This window comes from Saccopteryx leptura, chromosome 1 (genome assembly GCF_036850995.1).
Source record: "Saccopteryx leptura isolate mSacLep1 chromosome 1, mSacLep1_pri_phased_curated, whole genome shotgun sequence".
NCBI classification, from domain to species: Eukaryota; Metazoa; Chordata; class Mammalia; order Chiroptera; family Emballonuridae; genus Saccopteryx; species Saccopteryx leptura.
This window is the reverse complement of record NC_089503.1, coordinates 71,957,454-71,969,897: the sequence shown is the minus strand read 5'-3', so window position 1 is coordinate 71,969,897 and position 12,444 is coordinate 71,957,454. Positions and strand designations below refer to the sequence as shown.

Sequence of the window (12,444 nt, the reverse complement as noted above, 5' to 3'; positions counted from 1 at the left end):
GAGTATCTTCAGCATAAAATGAGAAACAATTCTGCTGCCTATCAGCCAATAGGATTCGTCTTTCTGCACATACCTTGAGACTATTTACACATTTGAAAGAATATTTGCATTTCTTTGACTTCCATTTTCCTTTTCCCCAACTTTTCCTTCCAGGTGCATTTGGTGTATTTGTAGGTGTGTCAGGGCGTTCAGTGTTTGTACCACTTTCTATGCTGACAGCATCATCCTGTAAGCAGTAAGTTAGAAAAAAATTACATAAAACAGCAATATTGTACTTAAGTAGCAAATGACTTTTTACTGGTCAGTTACTGAATGACCTAAAGAAATAACTAATAAATCCTGCAGTAATGGGAGAAAAATTTTAATTCTATTTATTGGCTGATTTGAGAGAGAGAAGCATCAATCTGTTGTTCTACTCATTACGTATTCATTGGCTGATTCAATTTTTTTAAATTTTATTCATTTTAGAGAGGACAGAAAGGTGAGGAGGGGAAGCAGGAAGCATCCACTTATACCTTCTTCTCATATGTGCTTTGATGGAGCAACCTCAGATTATGAACCAACCTTGCGACCTCAGCGTCCCAGGTCAACACTTGATTCACCGCACCACCACAGGCAAGGCCATTAGTTGATTCTTGTATGTGCCCTGACTAGTTTCAAACCAGCAATCTTGGCGTATGCAGATGACACTCTAACCAACTGAACAAGCACAGTCAGGGCAGGAAATTTTATTCCTATCTCCAAAGGATGAAAACCAAAATCTACATATTAGGATTTGTGGAAATCTGATATTGCAGCAAAAATATAACAAAAACCTAATCAGTAAAATGGTAATAACAACATAGCCTTTAAATAACAACACATTGGTCCTTTTTTTTTTTTTTAAAGACATATTTATTTATTTTTTACAGAGACAGTGAGTCAGAGAGAAGGATAGATAGGGACAGACAGGAACGAAGAGAGATGAGAAGCATCAATCATTAGTTTTTCGTTGTGCATTGCAACACCTTAGTTGTTCATTGATTGCTTTCTCATATGTGCCCTGACCGCAGGCCTTCAGCAGACCGAGCAACCCCTTGCTGGAGCCAGTGACCTTGGGTTCAAGCTGGTGGGCCTTTTGCTCAAACCAGATGAGCCCATGCTCAAGCTGACAGCCTCGGGGTCTCGAACCTGGGTCCTCTGCATCCCAGTCCGACGCACTATCCACTGCGCCACCGCCTAGTCAGGCAACACATTGGTCCTTTATAGCTCTCTCCAGAAAGTATTGTTAGATAAGAAGTATAAGAGAGCCTAAGTAGAAAATAGAAGAAAAATACAAAAATAAAATAAAATTTTTTTAAAAGCCTAAGTAGCCAGACCAGGCAGTGGCACAGTGAATATAGCATCAACCTGTGATGCTGAGGACCCAGGTTTGAAACCCTAAGGTCGCCAGCTTAAGCGTGAACTCATAGACATGACCCCAGTGTCACCAGCTTGAGCCCAAAGGACACTGGCTTGAGCAAGGGGTCACCTGTTCTGCTGTAGCCCCGGGTCAAGGCACATAGGAGAAATCAATCAGTGAACAACTAAGGTGCCACAACAAAGAATTGATGCTTCTCATCTCCCATCCTGTCTGTCCCTATCTGTCCCTCTCCGACTCTCTCTCTCTCTCTCTCTCTCTCTCTGTCAAAATAATAAATAAAATGAACTAGAGTGGCACAAAGTATATTAAAAAAATTTTACTTAAAAACAAAATCCAACCTGTGGTGGCACAGTGGATAAAGCATTGACCTGGAATACTGAAGTCACAGGTTGGAAATCCTGGTCAAGGCTCATGAGAAGCAATCAATGAATAATTCAAGTGAAGCAACTATGATCTTGACCTCTCTCTCACAAACAAATCAATAAAGTCTTTAACACACACATACACACAAACACACACTGCCCTGACTGGAGAGTTTGGTTGGTTAGTGTTGTCTCCATATGCAAAGGCTGTGGGTTCAATCCCTAGTCAGGGCATATACAGGAACAGATCGATGTTTCTGTCTCTCTCTCCCCCTTCCTGTCTCTAAAATCAATCAATACATATATTTTTAAAAACTGCCCTGGCCAGTTGGCTCAGTGGTAGAGCATTGGCCTGGCATGCAGGAGTCCCGGGTTCGATTCCTGTCCAGGGCACACAAGAGAAGCGCCCATTTGCTTCTCTACCCCTCCTCCTCTCCTTCCTCTCTGTCTCTCTCTTCCCCTCCTGCAGCCAAGGCTCCATTGGAGCAAAGTTGGCCCGGGTGCTGAGGTTGGCTCCATGGCCTCTGCCTCAGGTGCTAGAATGGCTCTGGTCGCAACAGAGCAACACCCCAGATGGGCAGAGCATTGCCCCCTGGTGTGCATGCTGGGTGGATCCTGGTTGGGCGCATGCGGGCATCTGTCTGACTGCCTCCCCGTTTCCAACTTCAGAAAAAAAAAAAAAAAAACATTATATGGGCCCTGGCCAGATACTCGGGTTGGTTAGAACATCACCCCAATACACAAAGGTTGTGCGTTCAATCCCTGGTCAGGGCATATACAGAAACAGATTCATGTTTCCCTACCTCTTTAAAACCAATAAATAAAATTTTTTTAAAAGGCATAATACAGTGGATGGTTTTCAAAAATGCAAGCAGTACTTAGCAAAATGGCATGCCTTTTAAAGAAATACACAATTATTCTGGAATACTCTGATTATCTGGGGGGTAAGAAAAAAAGATAGAAAGATGGCACACAGCAGGTGCTCAGTTTGTTGGAGCAGCATCCCAAAGTGCCAAGGTTGCTGGTTCAATCCCCCAATCAGGGAACATAAAAGAACAGATCAACGTTCCTGTCTCTGTCTCTCTCCCACTTCCTTTCTTGCTAAAATCAATAAATAAAAACTAAAGCAAACAAACAAAAAACCCTGAATTGTCATTTGATGTAAATGTAATCAGCCTTCATAGATATAAAAATGTAAAATATTAAGTTCAGTTGTAAAGCTGAAATCACTGTTTTTAGCTCTCCCAATTTTTCTCCACCTTTCAGTTGTATTTACACAGTTAAAATCTAGCACAGAAAACAATTTTGGGTTTCAATGGAAAACTATTCATTATCTATAGCAGAGGTTTTCAACTGGCAGTCCGTGAAAGATTATAGATTATGTAGATTATAGATTTATATATAGAGTCTATAATCTTCATACAAATCAGGATGGTTAACTCCTTCATGGACCAGCACGAAATTTCTGGTGGACCAGAAACAATTTAAGGTAGAAAACCACTGATCTACAGCACATTCTTCCATGTTCTCAGATTACAGACCTCTTAGTTGCCTTTGAAAACCCCTGTATCTCTTTCTCAAGTCGTGGATAATTTAGCAGTGCAATTTCTGTCCCTAAAGGTAGAGGTTCAAAATGTCTTCCTTTCCACACTAAAAAAAAGTTTTTGTTTCTATCTGCAATTTCACCTCTACATCCCTTTAATCCTCATAAATCTGTACTGTTTGACTTACACTTGTCTGGTTCCCTCACATGAGTAAAATTTTTAACTTACCTTTTTCTTAAGATTATCTTTTAACACTAGAGAAATGAAGTAAGAAAACTAGTACACATTTATTCACCAGCTTCTTTATATTCTCGCATTCAACTGCTAATCAAGAAGCATCACAGCCTGACCTGTGGTGGTGCAGTGAATAAAGCTTTGACCTGGAATGCTGAGGTCACCGGTTCAAAACCCTGGGCTTGCCTGGTCAAGGCACATATGGGAGTTGATGCTTCCTGCTCCTCTCCCCTTTCTTTCTTTCTCTCTCTCTCTCTCTCTCACACACACACACACTCTAACTCTCTCTTCTCTCTAAAATGAATAATAAATAAATAAAATTTTAAAAAAAGAAGCATCACAAAACACTGTCAACAGCACACACTGCATTTTTTTTACTCCCCCCTCCGCTGTTTTTTAGCTTAATATACCAACTGTATCATTAAAATGTAATCACACAATTTGCATTAATGATTCTCACATTTAGCTTTATATGGAACACCAAAACCAGTAATATTTCTTCCCCTAACATCTTGAAGACATACCTAAAAATATTTTTGTACTTGATTTTTTAAAGTAATATCTTAAACACATAGTTTTTCAAAATGGTTGTAGCAATTTACTCTTCCTTTACTTTTGACCACTTAATTTACCTTTCTGCCCCACAGGCAAATCAAGATGGAATCAAATGGAAATGCAACCTTTTGATTTTATCTTTTTTTTTTAAATTTTATTTATTAACATTATGGGGGTGGGGAGAACAAGAAATAGCTGCTTCACTCTAGCTGTTCATTGGTTGTCATATGTTCCTTGACAGGGCAACCCAAGGTTTTGAACCAGTGACCTCAGTGTTCCAAGTCGACACTCTATCCACTGTGCCACCAGAGGCCAGACTCATTTTATCTTTAAGTTAAAATCAAAACTTTTTTCTCCCCCTTAGGTGTGAGGAAGGGAGATGGTGAGACAGACTTGAGCATGCACCTAGACCGGACCCACCTGGCAACCTGGTCTAGGTCCAGTGCTCAAGTATTGAGCTATCTTTAGTGCCAGAGGCTGACATGCTCAAACCAACTGAGCTATCCTCAACACCTGGGGCTTGAACCAATTGAGCCACTGGCTCTATGAGGGGGAAAAGGAGAGAAGGGGAAGAGTGAGGGGAAGAGAAGCAGATGGTCACTTCTCCTGTGTGCCCTGACCAGGAATCGAACAGGGAACATGCATATGCCAGACCAACACTCTATATACTGAGCCACTGGCAAGGTACTAAAATCAAACCTTTACTGAGTGTCTAATTAAAGTATAGAGGCCTGGTTTCTACCTAGGCCCTTCCTCCTAGTATGAATACTGTGCAGCAGATATGGCACTACCATCTTCATTTGCCCAACAAGGAAAGAAAATAATTTGTCCTTTGATCTTGCCACAGGTTACTTAAGCAAAAGACAAGTCTCCAGATTCAGTCCTCGGATTTTATCAGGCAACCATTAGTTCTCTTCCAGAAGCTAAGTACTCTATAGTCATATGACCTTTTTTGGGAAATAGTCATAAGAGCTTAAAAAGGTCAACAAAATGCTCCTGATCAGCCTGACCAGGTGGTGGCGAAGTGGATAGAGCATCGGACTGGGATGCAGAAGGACCCAGGTTCGAGACCCCGAGGTCGCCAGCTTGAGCGAATGCTCATCTGGTTTGAGCAAAAAGCTCACCAGCTTGGACCCAAGGTCGCTGGCTCCGGCAAGGGGTTACTCGGTCTGCTGAAGGCCCGCGGTCAAGGTACATGAGAAAGCAATCAATGAACAACTAAGAAGTAGCAACGCGCAACAAAAAACTAATGATTGATGCTTCTCATCTCTCTCCGTTCCTGTCTGTCTCTGCCTCTGTAAAAAATAAATAAATAAATAAATAAATAAATAAATAAATAAATAAATAAATAAATAAAATAAAGCTCCTGATCAGGTGGTGGCACAGTGGATAGAATGTTGACCTGGGCACTGAGGTCCCAGGTGTGAAACCCCAAGGCCACCAGCTTGAGTACGGGGTTGCAGGGTTGTCAGCTTGAGCTTGGGATCTGCCTTGAAGCCTAACTAAGGTCGCTAGCTTAAGCAGGGGTCACTGGCTCAGCTGGAGGTCTGCCCCCCTCTTCAAGGAAGCAATCAATGAACTAAGAGTGCTGCAACTAAGTTGATGCTTCTGAACTCTTTCTCTTCCTGTCTCTGTCTCTCTTAAAAAACGTTCAACAAGATACATGTAAAATGAAATGTTAAATGTTGCCTGATCTGTGGTAAAGCATGGACCTGGAATGCTGAGTTCAAATCCCCAAGCTTGCCTGGTCAAGACACAAGAAGCAGCACCTACCAGTTAACACTTTCTGGTCCTCACCTCAACCCTGCTTTCTGTCTCTCCTTTCTAAAATCAATAAATAAAGCCTTTTTAAAAATGTAGGATGTTAACTAGACTTATTGTGATGATTATTTCACAATGTATTAAGGATCAAATCATTATGTTGTATATCTGAAGTTAATATTATCAAGTACTCCTCAAAAAATAAAATTTAAAAACTGTAAATATGTTCAATTTTTTTTTTTTTTCAGAGACAGAGAGAGAGTCAGAGAGAGGGATAGACAGGAACGGAGAGATGAGAAGCATCAATCATTAGTTTTTCGTTGGGCATTGCAACACTTTAATTGTTCATTGATTGCTTTCTCATACGTGACTTGACTGGGCCTTCAGCAGACCAAGTAACCCCTTGCTTGAGCCAGCAACCTTGGGCTCAAGCTGGTGAGCTTTTGCTCAAACCAGTTGAGTCCGCGCTCAAGCTGGCGACCTCAGGGTCTCGAACCTGGGTCTTCTGCATCCCAGTCCGACGCTCCATCCACTGTGCCACCGCCCGGTCAGGCAAATATGTTCAAATTTTTGATTCACTTAACAGTAACAAATCAGGTTTCCTTAACCTGAACTCAAACACACCATTCTTTCCCCACCTGCTTTTGGCCTTTTTGTCATTCCCTTGAGCATAAAACCGCTGCCCTCCTTCGCTTTTTCTAAACTCATTTTTAAACAAGGCTCTCTCTATTCCCTTCCCTTACTGCTTTCCTACCTATGACCTTGTCTAGAGTCCTTGGATGAATTCACGGGGCCTATGATTGAAATGCTCCTCCCCCCCAAAATAGGCATTTTAATTTTCACCATCTTTATCTGAAATTTAATACTTCCTTCTACTACAGACAGGTAATATACATGTTGGTGTTACTGTAGCTGTAACTCTCACCAATGGAAATCAGGTATTTATTGTTATATCACATTACGATTGTAGATCTCAAAAAATCCTCTATGCCCATTATTATCATCAGACTTGCTGCTAGATCTAGTCACTTCAGGTGTTAATGAAGAAGCACTTATTTAAACACTTTAAAAAGTACTTTATTAAAACAAATCTCAAATCTTCAAAATATCTTACAATGTTTTAGAATTTATCAATCTTGTAACCTTTTCACTATACTTTATACATTTAAAAATGTATTCTGAGAAGACACTTCACACAATTCATTAAGGCATCCAAGACAACAAAAAGTTGGAGGAACCAAAAGGGTTTAATCCAATCATCTGGTTGTGAATAGCTTTGTCATGCATCAAATGTATTCCCTTTTAAGAGTCTGCAAAAAGAAGCTTTCTGTTTATTTGGTCCCCTGAAAATCTCACTCTAAATAAATTACTGATATTTCTCATTATATTTCTGTCTGGTTATTTAGTATGTGGAAAGGTCAGAAACACAGGCTACGTGATCAAAATATAATAGTTATAAATCAGGGGTCCCCAAACTTTTTACACAGGGGGCCAGTTCACTGTCCCTCAGACCATTGGAGGGCCGGACTATAAAAAAAACCCATCAACAAATCCCTATGCACACTGCACATATCTTATTTTAAAGTAAAAAACCAAAACGGTAACAAATACAATATTTAAAATAAAGAACAAGTAAATTTAAATCAACAAACTGACCAGTATTTCAATGGGAACTATGCTCCTCTCACTGAACACCAATGAAAGAGGTGCCCCTTCTGGAAGTGCGGCGGGGGCCGGATAAAATGGCCTCAGGGGGCCGCATGTGGACCACGGGGCCGTAGTTTGGGGACCCCTGTTATAAATGATAGATACGTGAATTCCAAACTGCCCTCTTGATGTTCTGCTTATCTGTCAGACCTCACCCTTACAGGACTATTGCCCCTGAGACAGAGGAATTCCAAAAAGCTGAGAAGCCGCCCCAAGGAGGGGCTCCGGCCATACCAGGACTTTTGATTCAACACCTCCATGCTCCAAGCCCCCAAGGAGGAGCATTCCGGACCAGGACTTTTGTCTCAGTATCCCCTCAGGCTCTCCCAAACACTATATAACTCGCCCCTAGTCTGTAACCGGTGCTCTTCTCCCCCAGGAGAAGTGCCCCCCAGCAGGGTTCCTCTCTTCCTTTCAATGAAGCCTGTTACTCTGGTCTTTCGGACTCCCATGGATTCCAACAATTAACATTTGAATAGTTACATCTACTATGAGGCAGGCATTCTTTTAAGCACTTTACCTATACAACTACTTCACTTAATCCTTATGAATGTTACAAAGACAGGTAAACACCATTAATATCTCCCTTTCTAAGATAAGATGAGGCAATTTAGGTCAAGAACCTTGCTCAAGGTCAAGGAACCGGTAAGGTAGAGTGAAGACTTAAACCTAACATTCGGATCCAGTTTGTGCTCTTATTAGTAACTTAATCTGCCCAAAGAAAATTTTAGAAAAAGCAGAAATAAAATAGACTAAAAGGAATGGAATGAAAGTCAAAAATGTTAATTTACACAGTGTACTTGCAATAAGGTTGGAATGAACAAATAGGAAAAAAAAATTTAAAGTAACATTCAACACCTAAACTTTCAAGAAATTTCAAGTCCAAATCTCATAAACTGACAATCTCCTAAATCTTTCTTCTATCTCCAAGAGTTATTTTCCCATCTCTTGGGTGAAAATTTTGGTCATGATACCATGCCATATATATGCTTCAATCAATGATGCAGTGAGATGTAGAATTTAAGAACTGGGTGCGTAAGATGTTATATTTATTCCTAAAACGAGGCAAATGAGAAAATGAAAAACTTACACTACCCTCCCATAACATTTTAAAGATTTAAAAAAGATACTCGGGCCTGACCAGGCGGTGGCGCAGTGGATAGAGCGTCCAACTGGGATGCGGAAGACTCAGGTTCGAGACCCCGAGGTCGCCAGCTTGAGCACAGGCTCATCTGGTTTGAACAAAAGCTCACCAGCTTGAGCCCAAGGTTGCTGGCTCGAGCAAGGGGTTACTCGATCTGTTGAAGGCCCGCGGTCAAGGCACATGAGAAAGCAATCAATGAACAACTAAGGTGTTGCAACCCGCAACGAAAAACTAATGATTGATGCTTCTCATCTCTCCGTTCCTGTCTGTCCCTGTCTATCCCTCTCTCTGTAAAAAAAAAAACAAAAAAACATATTCAGCTATTACTGCTATATAGTATGAAAGGGGTTCACATTTTGAAGTAATAACCTTTAACTGTCCAAACATTTTGCTGACCTCATTGGATATAATAAAACACGAAACTGAAAATGTGCCTAACCTGTGGTGGCGCAGTGGATAAAACGTCAACCTGGAACACTGAGGTTGCCGGTTCAAAACCCGGGGCTTGCCTGGTCAAGGCACATATGGGAGTTGATGCTTCCTGCTCCTCCCCCCTTCTCTCTCTCTCTCTCTCTCTCCTCTCTATAATGAATAAATAAAATCTTAAAAAAAAAAAAGAAAAAGAAAAAAATTGAACTTTCTTTGACTTGTTTGCTTATCTGATGTTGTTTAATTAAAAAAAATCAAATGTTTAAATTAAAAAAAAAAAAGAAAATGTCAATTCGGTTATTGGCATTTCACCTAAACATAGTCGGGAATAGATGATTAGCAAGACCCATTTCAGTTTGTTTTTTGTTTTAATTTAATTTCAAAACATCCAACACTTGCGAGGTCATGAGTCCACACCTAAAGACAGCTATCTTTACCACAGTTACCTAAAATCTTCCCGGTTGTCCCCCTCATCTCAGTAAAAACTTTCAAAAAAGTAAACGTTCATTCTCTCATTCCTTCCTCAAGGGTGTTTTTCCCCTCCAAGTCAAAAGATGATCCTCTCAATTCGGCTCAAGAAAAACAAGACTGACCGTCCAGCGCACCCCATCTCCAAGGACAGGACGAGTGGCAGACACAAAACCCCCTTGAAGAGAGTCACCGAAACCCCTTAAGTTAATATCTACTCTTACCATTCAGCTGCCTGGAAAGGTCTAGGAGCGGCACGGTCCCTAAATTCCTGTAAATGTCCATAACACACGTTGGCCTCTCCTTCCGACTTTCTCAGGAAAACCTCTCACTTGCCTTTTAAATTACTGGAATCTCAGCTCCGCACTACCCTCAAATCTCCTAAAGGCCCAAACACGCTCCATCCACGCAAAAGGATCCTGAGCAGACCTTCCGCCCACCGCGCTCCCTTAAACCACTCTCCGCCAAGTTTCTGCTGGCTCACCGCCCCAGCTCAAAATCCCCGTAGAGATTTTCTCTTCCACGCCCGCGTTTCCCGACCAGAGAGTGACACCTCTCCCTCCCCCAACAGCCGCCCGCCCGCCCCCGCCCCTACAGTTTAAAAAGAATTTAAAACTTTCACTCCAGAGTCCCGTGGGGACTGCTCAGGGTTCCACTCACATTCTCGTCTCCAGACAGGTCCGGGTTGCTGTTCTCGTCGCTGCTCAGCTTCTGCTTCTTGGCAGCAGGCATGTCTGTTCCCGCCGGGGCTGTCGACACTTCCCTCTCGGACATATTCCTCCGCCTCCCTCCAGGTTCCTGCCGCCTAGGGCGGGGCCTCCGCCACACCGCCGTCAAGCAAGCCCGGCCAGAGCTTGCCGCAAAGTTGCCACTGCCGCCGCCACCTCCACCGCTTCCCCCACCGTCGCAAACCGCGCCCAGCCGCCGTGGCGGGCGTGCGTGCGACCCCGCCACACTGCTGAAAAAGGGGCGCGCGCGCGCGCGCACCCTCCCGCGCGGCTTCCTGGCTCCTTCCCTCTCCCCTGCTCCCGTCTTGCCCTTTTCCCGCCGCCCTCCGGGCAGTTTCCACGGCGAGATGTGAACCGTTGGCTTTCGACGGCAGTATTTCGTAGGTGTCCCTTCCCAACTACCGCCTCGAAAAAGGAGAGGCGGAACGCAAAGGGATGCTCCCTCACCCCCTTCCTCCTTCCAAAGACGTTTCAGTCGCAATTGGCCGAATCCTTCGATCACCGACCCGCTGAAAGGACTCGAAAGTCTGTGGATGGACTAGACCACCAATGTCCCAGGGGACGGGGAAGATACGAGAAGTAACCTCTTACGCTAGTGGTGTATGCCAAATGTCCTTAATTTTGAACTCGGGGAATAAGGCTCTCAAGTTATGTATGAAACTGGTCACAATTTAATTTTTGCTTAACAGCAGAAGTTCAAAAACTGTAGACTGCTTTTCACTTGCCTCCCCCATTTAACAAATGGAAGTTACCAGCTATGAAGTACGCATGCGCCGGGGTTATTCTCGCGCTGGGTTTTCTGGATCCGCCTCCTTCAAACCCCTCCTCTTCGAAGTCTTGTTTGTTGAACCAGGTAGACTTCTTCGGGTATCTTACCTCCGGGTGTAGTTAAAAGCGCTTCCAAGTCCCGTTGTGGACGATCATAGTGAATTCTTGATGAATATTTATTGTTATGAATGATTATCCCACCCCAGTTGGTGCTAATATTGGGTAAGGTTGAATGAAGTAGGAATAGACTAAAATTATAATGATTTTAGACTCCCAAGGAGTTACAGCCCAAAGTGCTCTTTTTAACTGTTAGAGCTTGGTGGTGAGTACTTATTTTTTGAGGTCTCGTCCTCATCTGTAAAAATGAGCTTGAAAAGGACATACAATTTTTTTTATTTTTAGCACTGTATATATAGAGAGACAGACAGACTGGAAGAGAGATGAGAAGCATCAGTTCTTCATTGTGGCACCTTAGTTCATTGTTTCTCCTATGTACCTTCACCCTGTGGCTGCAGCTGAGCCAGTGACTCCTTGCTCAAGCAAGCCAGCAAACTTTGGGCTCAAGACGGCGACCCCTGGGTCTTGTCTGTGATCCCAAGCTCAGGCAGATGACCCTGTGTCAGGCTGGTGAACCCATGCTCAAGCCAACAACTTTGAGGTTTCAAACATGAGTCCTCAGAATCCTAGGTGGTGCTCTATTCACTCACCACTGCCTGGTCAACACATACAATTTCTTAAAGTCCTATTAGATACATAATTTTTCTCTTTTAAACCAAATATATCACCTAGTGGATAACCAGTATCCCTTCCGTAAAGTTGTATACAGAATTACTGTTGCATGATGCCTTAACAAGAAGAATATTGCCCTGGCCAGCTCACTCAGTTGGTTAGTGCGTGGTCCCAACACACAAAGGTTGCCAAGTTCAATCCCCCATCAGGATACATACAAGAATAAGCTTGATCAGGCGGTGGCACAGTGGGTAGAGCGACGGACTCGGATGCCAAGGACCCAGGTACAAGACCCTCAGGTCGCCAGCTTGAGCGCGGGCTCATCTGGTTTGAGCAAAATTCCACCAGCTTGAGCCCAAGGTCGCTGGTTCCAGCAAGGGGTTACTCGGTTTGCTGAAGGCCCGCGGTCAAGGCACATATGAGAAAGCAATCAATGAACAACTAAGGTGTTGCAATGCGCAATGAAAAACTAATGATTGATGCTTCTCATCTCTCTCCGTTCCTGTCTGTCTGTCCCTGTCTATCCCTCTCTCTGACTCACTCTCAGTCTCTGTAAAAAATAAAAAATTTAAAAAATACCTAACTTAAAAAAAAAAGAATCAACCAAAGAATG

At 42.8% G+C, this 12,444-nt stretch overlaps 1 protein-coding gene across 2 annotated transcripts in view; it reads right to left on the bottom strand.

Annotated features, from left to right (window-relative positions):
• Nucleotides 1-10,841, bottom strand: part of EED (embryonic ectoderm development) — a 37,133-nt gene extending 26,292 nt beyond the window's left edge. The window contains exons 1-2 of one of the 2 annotated variants that reach the window (XM_066370319.1): nt 10,267-10,841; nt 74-226 (exon numbers count right to left, since the gene is read on the bottom strand). In XM_066370319.1, the coding sequence (XP_066226416.1) occupies nt 74-226; nt 10,267-10,380 (267 nt within the window). In that variant the 5' untranslated portion in view covers nt 10,381-10,841. The remainder of the gene's footprint in view (nt 1-73; nt 227-10,266) is intronic. The other variant, XM_066370328.1, reaches the window with a different exon arrangement.
• Between the last annotated feature and the right edge of the window lie 1,603 nt (nt 10,842-12,444).